The sequence below is a fragment of the Desmodus rotundus genome, chromosome 12, assembly GCF_022682495.2.
Source record: "Desmodus rotundus isolate HL8 chromosome 12, HLdesRot8A.1, whole genome shotgun sequence".
NCBI classification, from domain to species: Eukaryota; Metazoa; Chordata; class Mammalia; order Chiroptera; family Phyllostomidae; genus Desmodus; species Desmodus rotundus.
Genome location: NC_071398.1, coordinates 30,093,846 through 30,105,869, shown reverse-complemented (window position 1 = coordinate 30,105,869; position 12,024 = coordinate 30,093,846). Strand labels below are relative to the sequence as shown.

Here is a 12,024-nt window from a genome sequence, read left to right as displayed (position 1 = left end):
TCTGTATGTCTGGTGTGGTGGCCACTAGCCACACATAGCTGTTGACCACTTAGAATGTGGTTAGTGCAGCTGAAGAATTAGATTTTAATTTTGTTCAGTTGAAATTAATACAAATTTACATGGTCACATGTGGTTAGTGGCTGCAGTATTGGGCAGTACAGGGTTAGAACCTCCCCCAAAGCATGTTACACAGAGCAGTTCATTTTCTCTGGGGTGTTCATATGTATAGGGAAGAAAGAGTTCTGTGGCCCCAAGTAACTGGGGAATTGTTGTTAACAAAAAGATTTATTTGTTGTGTGGCTTCTCAGAGCCTTTAATTTGCAGATGTACATAGACAGTCTACAAGGAGCTTTTCAGATTTTTCCTCCAAACTTTTTGATTATGAAGGTGTTCAGGGATGGCCCTGAACATCTTACACAACTGGTGTTCCTTGGAGAATACTTTGGAAACATTGGTGTGGCAGGCCAGGAGATCAGGCATCTGTAGGAATTGTAACAATAGTTCTGATAAGTTGAGTATTTCATATTGGACAGTTGGGTTGAAAGATCTATGTAAATCCTCACAGAGCACTGCCAGATATCCTCTAAAAAGAGTAAAAATCAATGGGGGAAGGTGAGTTTAATGTATCATTACATTTCTGAGCAGAAAAGAATGTTCTCACATATGTGAAAAGGGTGGTATGAAGACACTGATGACTTTAGAACTCTCTGTTAATGGTGGTTTGTCTTTTTTGTCATTGTCTGTCTGTGCAGCCAGTCCCTGACAATCCTCAATGTGTATGTTCTTTAGAGGCAGCACTAGGAATCTTCACTGTTCCTTCTGTACCTGCCGCCCTGTGCACCTCTAGGCGTGCCCTGTCAGAGAAGGATGAGACCGCGCTCTGTTGACAAGAAGATTCAATGAGAGGCTCTGGGCAGCTCTGTCTAAAACAATAACAGTGGAAAACATTGAGCGTTAGTTTTTCAGAAATTGGAACAGATCATAACTAATCTTCGTTATAATTAATATTCATACTCTTGTGCATTCAAATAAACTTATGTTCTCTTTCCAAGCACTGTTTTCTTCCTTTTCTATAATTTCTATTTATTTTTTCCCTGTTTTTCTTGCTTTACTTTTAAATTCACCCTCCATTCCTCAGCGTGACAGCTTTTTGCCTTCCTCTTGAGTTTCTCATTCCAGGTGAACACACCGCAGAAGAGACTGAGCAGCATTGGGCATTGAGAGCCTTATTTTGAAAATTGCTAAAATATCAAATGCTAAATAAAATAATATGTACCTCAAGATTTTATTTCATTTTTATAATTTTGTTTGTTGTTTGTTGTTTTTGTGTGTTTCTTTTTTTTTTTTTTTTTTTTTTTTTACTTTTTGCAGTGAGTGTTGAAAAGATAGACCTGAAGGGATTATCACACAAAAAAAATGAAAGAAATGTTGAATGTTCCTTTGAGGTAAGATGCTAAGTTTTTTTCCCCTTTTCTCCTCTAAGGGATAGGAAAGAAACATTTACCATGAATTGATACTTTTATTTATCTAAATAAAAGATGGGCCTTTTTGCAAAGCACTGTCAGTGCTGTGGGAGAGAGAAAGCTGGGACTCAGCCCGTGGGTGGGCCACCTCCAGGATGGGGCTTGTTGGGCTTCCGGCCCACAGGGTGCTCACTCTATGACCTCAGTGGCTTCCATGAGGGGGAGGGGCCTGGACTCTAGAACTGCCTGGCATTAACAGTCAAGTTCTGTCCCTGTTGGCCATGTGACTGAGGACAATGCTGAACATCTGTGCCCCAACACCTCCAGTCAGTAAAGGAGGAGGGGCTTTGGGGAGAATTAAAGGAGACAGCCCCTTCAGAGCACTCAGCATAAGGTCTGGAAACAGTAGAAGCCTGCAAACAAAAGCTGTTCTTCTGTACCCACCAGATAGCAAATGCTTCTTGGTCTGTATGGTGAACATTCTGTAGACTGATATGCTCAGCTGCTGGTAGTTGGTTACCTAAGTTGGCTGAAGTAGAGAATCTTAAAAATTGCGACGCAATGTATATTAGGGTTAGAGACCCTCAGTGACAATGTCTGAAACAACAGGGAGGTGGCCTGGTGCTGGTATTGCAGTTATGCTCTTGAAAATTCCTAGGGTCCAGGTTTCCTCCAGCTGACTGCTTGGATATCCCTAGGAGGTGAACCTTAGCCTCTTGGCCCAGGATGGCGGCTAGGGCTGCTGTCCTCACATTTTCATTCCACATAGCAAGATACAGCATGAAGAGCAGGGGAAAGGTTTTGTCTTTCTTTAAGGAACATTCTTAAAAGTAGCTACTTGATTCTTCTTATGTTTTGTTGACCATGACTTAGTTTCTTGGTCCCACTTAGCTATGGAAGAGGCTGGGAAATGAATTTCTGTTACTTGCCCAGCAGTATTGTGTGAGCGTCTCCTTTAACCATGCACCTGAATACTGATTGTTAAGGAAAATCTGCTTCCCACATTATTGTGGAATGTTCCCAGGAGTGAAAGCTTCTGCTTAGTATCTAGTATGTATACTAAGTGCAGTTTACTAGTGAGCATCTGCCATATTTTGCCGTGTATAATGTGTTCTGTCTATAATGCACACCCATATTTTTGGCCCAAACTTTCAGGAAAAAAGTCTTTTGTTTTAATTTTTAATTCAACTTTTTATTTATATGTAGATACTTGTTCTTTGTATTATAAAGGAATTTTAGCATTTACTTTTTAACATAGTATGGTACAAGACATTTTATGTAACACATAATTATAAGACACAAGAATATATACAAGGTATTTCAGGTACTACCCATGTATAATGCACACCATTATTTTTCCCTCAAAAATTTGGGCAAGAAACTGCACATTATACCCGGCAAAATACAGTAGTTTGTATACTATGTGAAGTTTACTAGTTTTTCAGAGTGTAGCTAATTCAAAATACTTTAGACACTTTTTCCACTAAAAAGATAAAATCTTCCTTTGATCTGGGAGGTACTGCATTGTGAGAATCAGTTGTTAAGCTATAGATGACTTTTCAAAATATACGGGAAAGACTTAAGTTAGGTTTTGGAGATTGTTAAGGCTTGCAACTAGCACTTGAGACTTAGCACCCAGAGAACCTCGGAATCCCAGCATCTTCCAGGCCTAGTAGGCATTGGGAGCCCAGGAAGTCTCCAGACCTGGACATGCTGTCCCTTCCCCTCTGCTCTCTGCCTTTGGCCATCAGGTTTTCCCTGAAGGGCCCTTGGCAGAACTTACCATCTGCCTCTACAGGGGCTACCATCGGGAGACTGCTGAGCGTTGAGCATCTCTGGGGTGGCTGGCCCCACTCACAGTCTGTCTGATCATCTGGGCTTTGATTCACCCCCATCTTCAGTCCTGTTACTTGTGGCAGGGAATCGGGCTTATGCGGTGTGAGATGCAGAAACTGTATACAACACAATCGCCTGCAGCTGCTCGCTAAAAAATGAGCTTTAGCAAAATAGACACTTGGCCTCTCATGGCTTCTCCTCCGAGGAGGGGATTATGATCAGGAGAAAGAGACAGCAGCAGACTGGCGGGGATGGGGCCTGTGCCAGAGTCCTCTGAAAGCTAGCTGGCCAGCTCTGAAGGGGCCTAGAGCTGTTGGCCTGTAGGCCATGCCCAGCTCTGAGGTTACTGCACTAGACCAGGGACTCTTGCTTAGTGTTGACATTGATAACTATTACATGGGGTTAGATGTTCGATTTAAGATGTTTTTACCCCAGTGATTAAGCTGCAGTGTCTGAAAAGCTGACTTTTCCTGATGTGATGACTGATTTTAAAAGTATTCTCGTGTTCAGGAAAGTGTCCTTCACTACCCAGCAATCCAGCTGTCGGTTCTTTTGAGGTGCGAACTTGATGTGCCCAAAGGAATATACAGTCCAAACTGCATTTGTTGGATGGTATTCATGGCACAAAGGAAAAATAATCAGCATTTTAAAAAATTATCTTATTTATAAAACACACTGTTAATTTGTGCTGCTTAAACTGTGTGTGTGCCTGGTGAGTTAAAGTCTTCTATTCTTAAATAAGCAGCTGCTTATGGGATGCAGGTATGTATTTTTCACATGGAGGAAAAGTGGAACCACCGTGTGGTTTTACAGCTCCTGCTGTTTCACTGCAGTCACTCTAGCGAGCTGCCATCAGATTATACGAGGAGAAGGCAATGCATCTTTAAACTTTCCGTCATTTTAATGGCCCCACAAGAATAAGTCCCGGTAGGATTTTTCTGCTTTAGAAATCAAGTTGATTCTAAAACTTATGTAGAAAGAATTATAGAGTAGTCAAAACAATTTGGAAAAGAAGAAAAAAGTTGGAAGACTCACACTTCCTGAAGGTTTTAAGACTTCCTGTTACACTGCAGGAACCCTGACACGGTGGTGTTGCTGAAAGGCATCGATCAGAACAAAACAGTCCAGAATTAGACTCAAATGCAAATGGTCCATTGATTTTTGACAAAAGTATAAAGGCAGCTCAATAAAGAGGATTTTTTCAACAAATGGCTTTGGAACAGATACTCATATACAAAAAAAATGAACCTTAACCAAATCTCACCTCTTATACAGAAATTAACTTAAAATTGATTTTAGACTTAAAAGTAGAACCTAAAGTTATAAAAGTTCTGGAAGAAAGCATAGGAGAAAACCTTGTGACTTAAATGAGGCAAAGGTTTTTTGGATACAGTACCAAAAATATCCATAAGATACAAAATAAATATATTAGACTTGATCAAAATTTAAAACTTGCTCTTCGAAAGGTGCTATTAAGAAAGTGAATAGACAAGGCATGGATTAGGAGAAAACAATTGCAAATTACATATCTGATAAATGATTTGTATTCAAAGTACATAAAGAACTATCAAACTCAATAAGAAAACCCAATAAAAAATGAGCTGATGATTTGAACAGGTACTTCGCCAAGGAAGATGTATGGATGTCAAAGAGCACACATGAACAGATGTTTAGCATCATTAGTCGTTAGGAAAATACCCATTAAAACCACAGTGAGATAATACTAGATGCCCATTAGAATGGTTACAATTAAAAAGACTCACCATACCAAGTGTTGGCAGGTATGTGGAAGAACTGGAACTCTCCTACACTACTGGCGGGGATGTAAAATGGTACAAGTACTTTGGAAAACAGTTCGATAGTTTTCTTTAAAGTTAAACATATCCCTAAAATACGACTCATCAGTTCCACTCCTAGGTATTTACCCAAAGGAAATGAAAGCATATGTTCATACAAAGACTTGTGCATGAACGTTCATAACACCCTTACTTGTAACACCCCGAGCACCCTCCACAGGAGAACGGGGAAACAGACCATGGCGTCATACTCACACAGGGGAGCGCTGCTCAGAGTGAACAGCAGTGAGATGTCCATACACTCACTAACACAGGTGAAACTCAGTTATGCTGTGTGAAAGGAACCAGGGTCCCCTCACCCCTGCCAAAAAAAATTTAAAAAGCTTCATTTACATACAATTCTAGAAAATGCAATCAGTGGCAGAAAGCAGATCAGGGCTTCCTAGGGAAGGGCAGGAGGAAAATTTAAGGGTGAAGGATACGTTCATTATGTTGATTGGAGTGATAGTTTCATAATGGGTATAAACATGTTGAAACATCAAATCGTGCCCTTAAAATACAAGATTTGTCCAGAAGGTATCCAGCCATGTACTATGAAAAATGGAGACATTTATTGAAGAAGACACAGGATACAAGAAGCACTGTACATAGAACAATGATGCCTCAGTCTCCTTCAGAGTGGGCACCTTGGGACCTCACACACTTACTCCAATTGCCGTCAGTTGCCCCATCATATTTTCCTGAATCTCCTCGATGGTATGAAATCTCTTCCCTTTCAGAGGTGATTTTAGTTTTGGGAAAAGCCAGAAGTTGCAGGGCACCAAGTCAGGGCTCTAGGGGGACTGAGGCACCTAGGTGATTGGATGTTTTATCAAAAAACTCTTTACAGGACATGATGCATGAGTGGGCACGTTGTTGTGGGGAAGCTGCCAATCACCAGTTGCCTTTAGCTGCAGCCTTCTGAATCATTCCAGTAGTTTCTGTGGGGGAATGTTCACCCTTAACACAAAGTTTGGTGCAGATTCATTGCTCAACTCACTCGGTCATTTTGAATGTGACAGCCACACAGTACATACGCTCACTCAGTGGCATCTGCCACCCCCACTGACTAGTACAGTGAAGTTGTCATTGTTCATACATGCTCATTCCAGTCCACTTTCCTTGGCTGCCAGGTTACATCAATGTGGCACAAACTGTTCTTACATTAATGATGGGTAGACTTTTTCTGGACAGACCTCGTATGTACAGTTTGATATCAGTTCTAAGTTAATAAAATTTTTAAAAAAGAATTACCTGCCTTTTGTCCACAGAACCGTAATTAATCAAGATTAAAGAGTCGTTTGTATATGGAAATAAACAGCTATTATTCTGTGACCAGAACAATAAAAAAATTCTTATTAGGAGTGTCTGCCAACCTCAATGAGATGTGGCAGTTCGTTGCTAACAATATGGAAGGACTCAGTGAAATATTTTTTCTGAAAGCCTTCATTCAGGGGCAAATCAATGACTCTCTGCCCCGCCAATTTTCTCAGCCTTGTTTATCTGTAGTTTTAATTTTTATGGATCATTGTTTTCCAGGATACAAATTAAAGGTTACTCTTTTATAGGAAGACCTAATGCCAGATCAAGATGATTTCAAAATACACTTATGTACTACAGATAGGAATTTTGAGTTTTCTGTTCTTTTCCATGTTCGTTTCCATGTTCTTTTCCATGGAGATGGTTTTGTTTTTGCTGAAGTTGTAATTGCTAGTTACTAGTTACTGAGGAAACCAAATCAGTATATAGGAAGCAAGTGACAGAATAAAATCAGTATGTAATTATGTATGTGTGAAATGTCCAAATGTTACCAGATTTTCCAAAATCACAATTGAGAAACGAGAATAATTAAAAAACGTTTTTAAAACATTTTCTTTACTTATTACATGTGAAGGAAAGGGAGGAAAAAAACATCAAAAGGCTACCCAAACCCTTGAAGCACCTACTAGATTGTAGAGCTTTATTGACTTAAGAGGAACTATAGAACACTGTGAATTGAAAAGCATTCTTTTTATGCCATTCTTCCTTAAGAACCTAGCCATTGTATCTATTATAGTGCTTTATCTTTTCTTTAAAATTTAATTTTTCATCTCTAAACAGTCTTAATTGCTCAGGATATTTTATCACTTAGCAAAGGGTGACACTTGGTGACTATTATTTAAATTTAGTTGCTGGTTTCTTTGGATACACACACACAGTTTCAAGAGTCCAGTAATTGTGCATACACTGCCTGGAGTCGCAGGGAACTGTTTCTTTTGATATGTGCCTCAGTGGTTGTGTCACAATTAGTGTGACTATGTGAAGGTTGTTGGTACTGGAGCCATCTGATGTGTGCTTAGTACTTTTTCATTCCAACGTTATGTTTTCCCTGGAGTTATGTGTCTCGTTTTGCTTGTTTTTTGTTTTTTTGTTTTTTGTTTTTTTGTTTTTTGTTTTTTTGCTCAGGGGCAAGTGCTTACAAAAAGGCTTCACCCCTAAGGTTTTCCCTAGGTGTCTACAGCTCCCCTCATTGAGATGTATCCAGTCTCCCATTGGTTTCGTCTTGGAGCTGTGACTCTTTTCCGACCTGGACTCAAGTTCCTCAGCCCTGAGCCCTGTACGCAGTTCTCATCATGGGGTCCCTTTTCATCATCACCTGGAGGTTCCTTCCTCCCTCCCAGCTCTGGTCCCATGTTCTTGGGTCATAGGTCATCTTTTGTCTTAAGTTAGTCTTGGTTTAGTAGTTAATATGGTTGTTTCTTAGAAAGGGAGCTGCAGTCAGTGTATGAGACGTTTCATGTCTGGAAGTGCCTTTAGCTGTTCATCCTGACATTGAGAATACAGTTCTAAATTGGGCGTCTTTTTCCTTAGGACTTTGGAAGCACTGCTTATTGACTCTCTTGCAGTGTTGCCGTTGGGAATCAGAAGTCTATTTTGGTTCCTGATCCTGCATTCCGACCTGTTTTGCAGTCTCTAGCAGTTTTCAGAACTTTCTTAGTCCCAGGTGTTTGTTCATTTCTTGGAGACGTGCTTGGGTGTAGGCCTGTAGTCATCATATGCTGAGATACAGTGGGCCCTTTAATCTAAAAACTCACATCCATTAATTTGGGTACTTTTCCCTGAAGCAGTCTTTTTTATTTCCTCTGCCCCCTTTTTCTGTTTTCTTGTTTTGGAACTCTGTTATCTGCATATTGGGCCTCAAGAATGGTCTCTAGGTTTTTTGGTGTTGTCTTTTTCCCCTTTATATTCTTCCCCTTTGATTTTTTTCTTTTTTGATCTACTTTATGAAAGATTACCACATCTTTCATCTTTTCAGTTGAATTTATTTCACTTTTGCTATCCTGTTTCTAATTTCAAAGACTAATTGTTCTGTGACAACTCTTTTATCATAACATCTTGTTCTTGGTTATGCTTTCTTAGTTCCCTGAGAATAATAAGGATGGTTTTACTCCTGAAGTTTTCTTCTCTATGCACGGTCTGTGCTTCCTTCAGGCTGCCATATCCTGTGTGACTGCTTTGCCCATCTTCGTGGTTGGTTTGGGATTCTCAGAAGCCTGGCAGTGGGGTGTGGTGGCACTGAGTCTCCCGCTCGCCTTAGGGTGTGGCATGAGCAGTGCGAAGGGGCTTCTGGCTGGCGGATTCTCATGTAGGGTGAAGGAAATGTCACTCCACATGCTTTGGAATGTGATGCTGTGTGGAAAAACAATTGAGGTGAAAAGTCAGTCAGAATTATACTCTTAAGTGTGAAGAGATCCTAAGTATGTAGCTATTTTGTGCATATTTTGCTTTTTGTGTATGCTTAGGATGTGTTAGACCTGTCTCAGTAAGGCCAAGTAGCTCTTTGATTAAGTGGTAGGAAAATAATGTGCCATAACTTGATTGGCAACATGTTTTCTCGGTACATAAAGTAATGGGGTTGATTATAACTTGTGCCACTTAAGATTTGACAGGGCATGTGTCTCTGTAGCACGTGGCGTGACGTAGGGCTTTTCTCTTGCATCCATGCCCCTCTGTGGCCTGTCCCATCATCTGGTCCAGGGGCGTGGGCTGGCAGACGAGGCAGAGGATGTGAGCGTGAAATAGTACTGCTTCATCTGCAGAGCACAGTAGTGTTGAACCCAGCCTGGGGCTGAGCTCTTGTTTCCAGGCCTTGGCTTCCTGTCTGCCTTCAGCTGAAGTATCAGCTCCATTTGGAAGTAAAAGAAAAACATATCAGTAGCAGACAACCTATGATAATTGTACTTACTTAAAGTACATAATTGTTGGGGATGAAGGTTGTCGATTCAATATAAAGTGGTCTGTGCATGCTGCCCATACTCTCTGGGCATTGGGTTTCATGTTTTAGTTGAGTTAGGACGCACTCATGGGATGCAAATGTGGAAGGAAAGAGAAAAGGTTCAAACTAGAACATTATTATCGTAAGGAAAAGATAAATTTTCCACACCACAGAAGATGTCAACAGTGCTTTGAGTCACACATCTAATGATTAAAAAGTGTTCACCCTCAATCATAGATGTTACTTGTGTTATGTGGGAAGCAGCTTGCCCCCCACCTACCACCACCAAACTTCTTTACAATGTTGTTGTAAGATTTGACTGTTTTAGACAAAAACAGTTTGGGTGTTTTCATTTTAGTGTAGGTAGTTTTTAGATGGCAAGGCAAGTTTGTTCAAAGAATGCCAGTGCTTGCCTTATTGGTGAATTCCTGTAGGTGTTGGGAATTCAAAGATGAAGGTGGTCCTTTTCCTTGGGTAGCTTGTATTTGATGGGATCTTGAAACAAATGCCTTAGTAATCTTTGTGTGGTGTGACCACTACTGAAATAGAAAGGGACTTGTGTGGATTTCAGCAGATAAGAGGGTAGAGGGGTAGATGGCAGTCTTTCCAGGACAAAGGAGACCCACAGTGTACACAGTGAGGACAGGTGGGGGGAGCAGAAGGCGTTTTTGGTATCTCCAGGCTGTATTTGCTCTAAATCAGTGTAAATATAATGCTTTCTTTTTGGTAATAAAATACAGCATATTTGGTTATTTTATTTCCTGACTTGAAACCGTCCAGTGGCTTCTTTTGGATTTTAGGGTAAAGTTCCTATTTCGTGGTTGAACGTTTCTTATTCTGGCCCCTCCCTCCCTGTCATCGCATTCTGTCCTCTTTGCTGTCTCATTACTTTAGCAGGCCTCCTACTTGCCCATCTGAATTCAGCTCATGCTTTTCTCCTGTAGAAAAGCCTTCTGATGATGTTCATGGGTGCCATCCCCCTTCCGCTCATGCTCACCTAGCACCTTAGGGCGAAACACGGTGAGACACGTGGAGAGAAAACTGAAGGAAAAGACCCGGCCCTCTCCCCCAGGGAGCATAGTCTGTTTGAGGAGACTGACATTTATGAAGAAATGAAACACAACTACCCATTTTATACATACAGGCAAGGGAAAACAGACATGTATAGTCAGGTCTTTGGCATACCAGGCGTTGTGGAACTTCTTGCAGAAAGCCCTTCTTCTGATGTTTTCTCCCCGAATTCTTCCTACACTGCCCCACCAGGGAAGATTTTCTCTGCTGTTTAGTATTGATGCCCTGGCCTGTTACAGATTTACTCCCATGGGGCCCCCAGTTCTGTGAGCTTCCCGAGGGCAGGGGCCACATACAAGTGCTTGCTGTGTGGATGCCTGGGCTGATTTCTGGTAACGTCCTGATTTGCATCCACAGTCATGCACACTGACCTGAGAAGAGGAGGTCCACTTGAGGGCGATGTACAATGGGCATCACGAGTAGTTGTCAGTGACTTGTTAGAACTTTGAGGAACAGAACTTAGAGTCCACGCTTGAGTAATTTGGCAATATTTGAGTAATTGCAAGAAAGACAAAGTTAAGTTTTGGACCTGAGTGAGTGCTCTTTTCTCTAACAAGTCAAGGGATGTGTAAATGCTCCATTCACAAGACGCACAGTACATTAGGGCCTGTTGTGTCCAGACACCTACGCCCGCGAGAATGCCTGGACAAGCATGCTGAGGATTATGTATGTGGTGTCTGTTCTTAAGGTTTGTTTGTTTGTTTGTTTTCAAGGTCTTGTGGTCTGACTCTTCAGTAACATCCGTAACCAAATCTTCCTCTGAAGTGACTGAATTTATTTCAAAGGTAAGGTGATTAAGGGCTTTTCTAAAAATGAGAAGGCACTGGTTCCCTGTGGTTGGTAATACTGCCAAGTGATTTCAGTGGACGGCTTCCTTCAGCTAGCATAGTGAGTGCGTGCCTGGAACTTGCGCCTGTCCACAGGAAGTTCAAGGTCTGTGTCTAATGGAGTGTGGCAGTAAACACACGGTCCTCGATGCCAGTCTGGACCCCTCCCAGTTGCTGAGAATGAGCTGAGGCAGAAGATGCGACTGCACAGATGACTGAGGGTGTTTGGTTCAGTTTGGTGTGGTTGCTCTTCAGCGGAGGCTGAGGGAGAGACTCACCTAGTCCCACCTTTACCTGTTTCACACGTTGGATTTTCCTGTTCATTTTAGGGTTGATTCAACAAATACTACTTGAACAAAAGCTTCCACTACTAAATAAACACCTCTTTACCTACATACACACATGTACATGCATACATATGTACTTACCTACATGTATCTGAAGTGTCTCCAAAGTGAGTCTTACATTTTCATTATAAAATCAAGGCTATACAGTGAAACCTCAGTTCTTCAACTTAATTCATTCCAGAAAACTGTTCAAGAAGTGATTGGTTCAAAAACAGAATCTCCCTTGTAACCTGATAGATGTGTGACTGATCACACTGGTGTCAGCCTGAAAGGGTTGTTGGGTCGAGAATAAAGACCCGAAGTTTTTTAGACAAGCAAGATGTTTTTCCACGAACAGCTTGGTCGAGAACCGAATTGTTCATGAACCAAGGCGTTTGAGAACCAAGGTTT

General features: G+C 41.3%; 1 protein-coding gene across 2 annotated transcripts in view; it reads left to right on the top strand.

Annotated features, from left to right (window-relative positions):
- The window catches only part of ZCCHC14 (zinc finger CCHC-type containing 14), a 62,144-nt gene that overhangs the window by 34,993 nt on the left and 15,127 nt on the right, over positions 1-12,024 (top strand). Inside the window, exons 3-4 of one of the 2 annotated variants that reach the window (XM_024556247.3) lie at positions 1,372-1,445; positions 11,174-11,245. In XM_024556247.3, coding sequence (XP_024412015.2) covers positions 1,372-1,445; positions 11,174-11,245 — 146 coding nt within the window. The remainder of the gene's footprint in view (positions 1-1,371; positions 1,446-11,173; positions 11,246-12,024) is intronic. The other variant, XM_053915434.1, reaches the window with a different exon arrangement.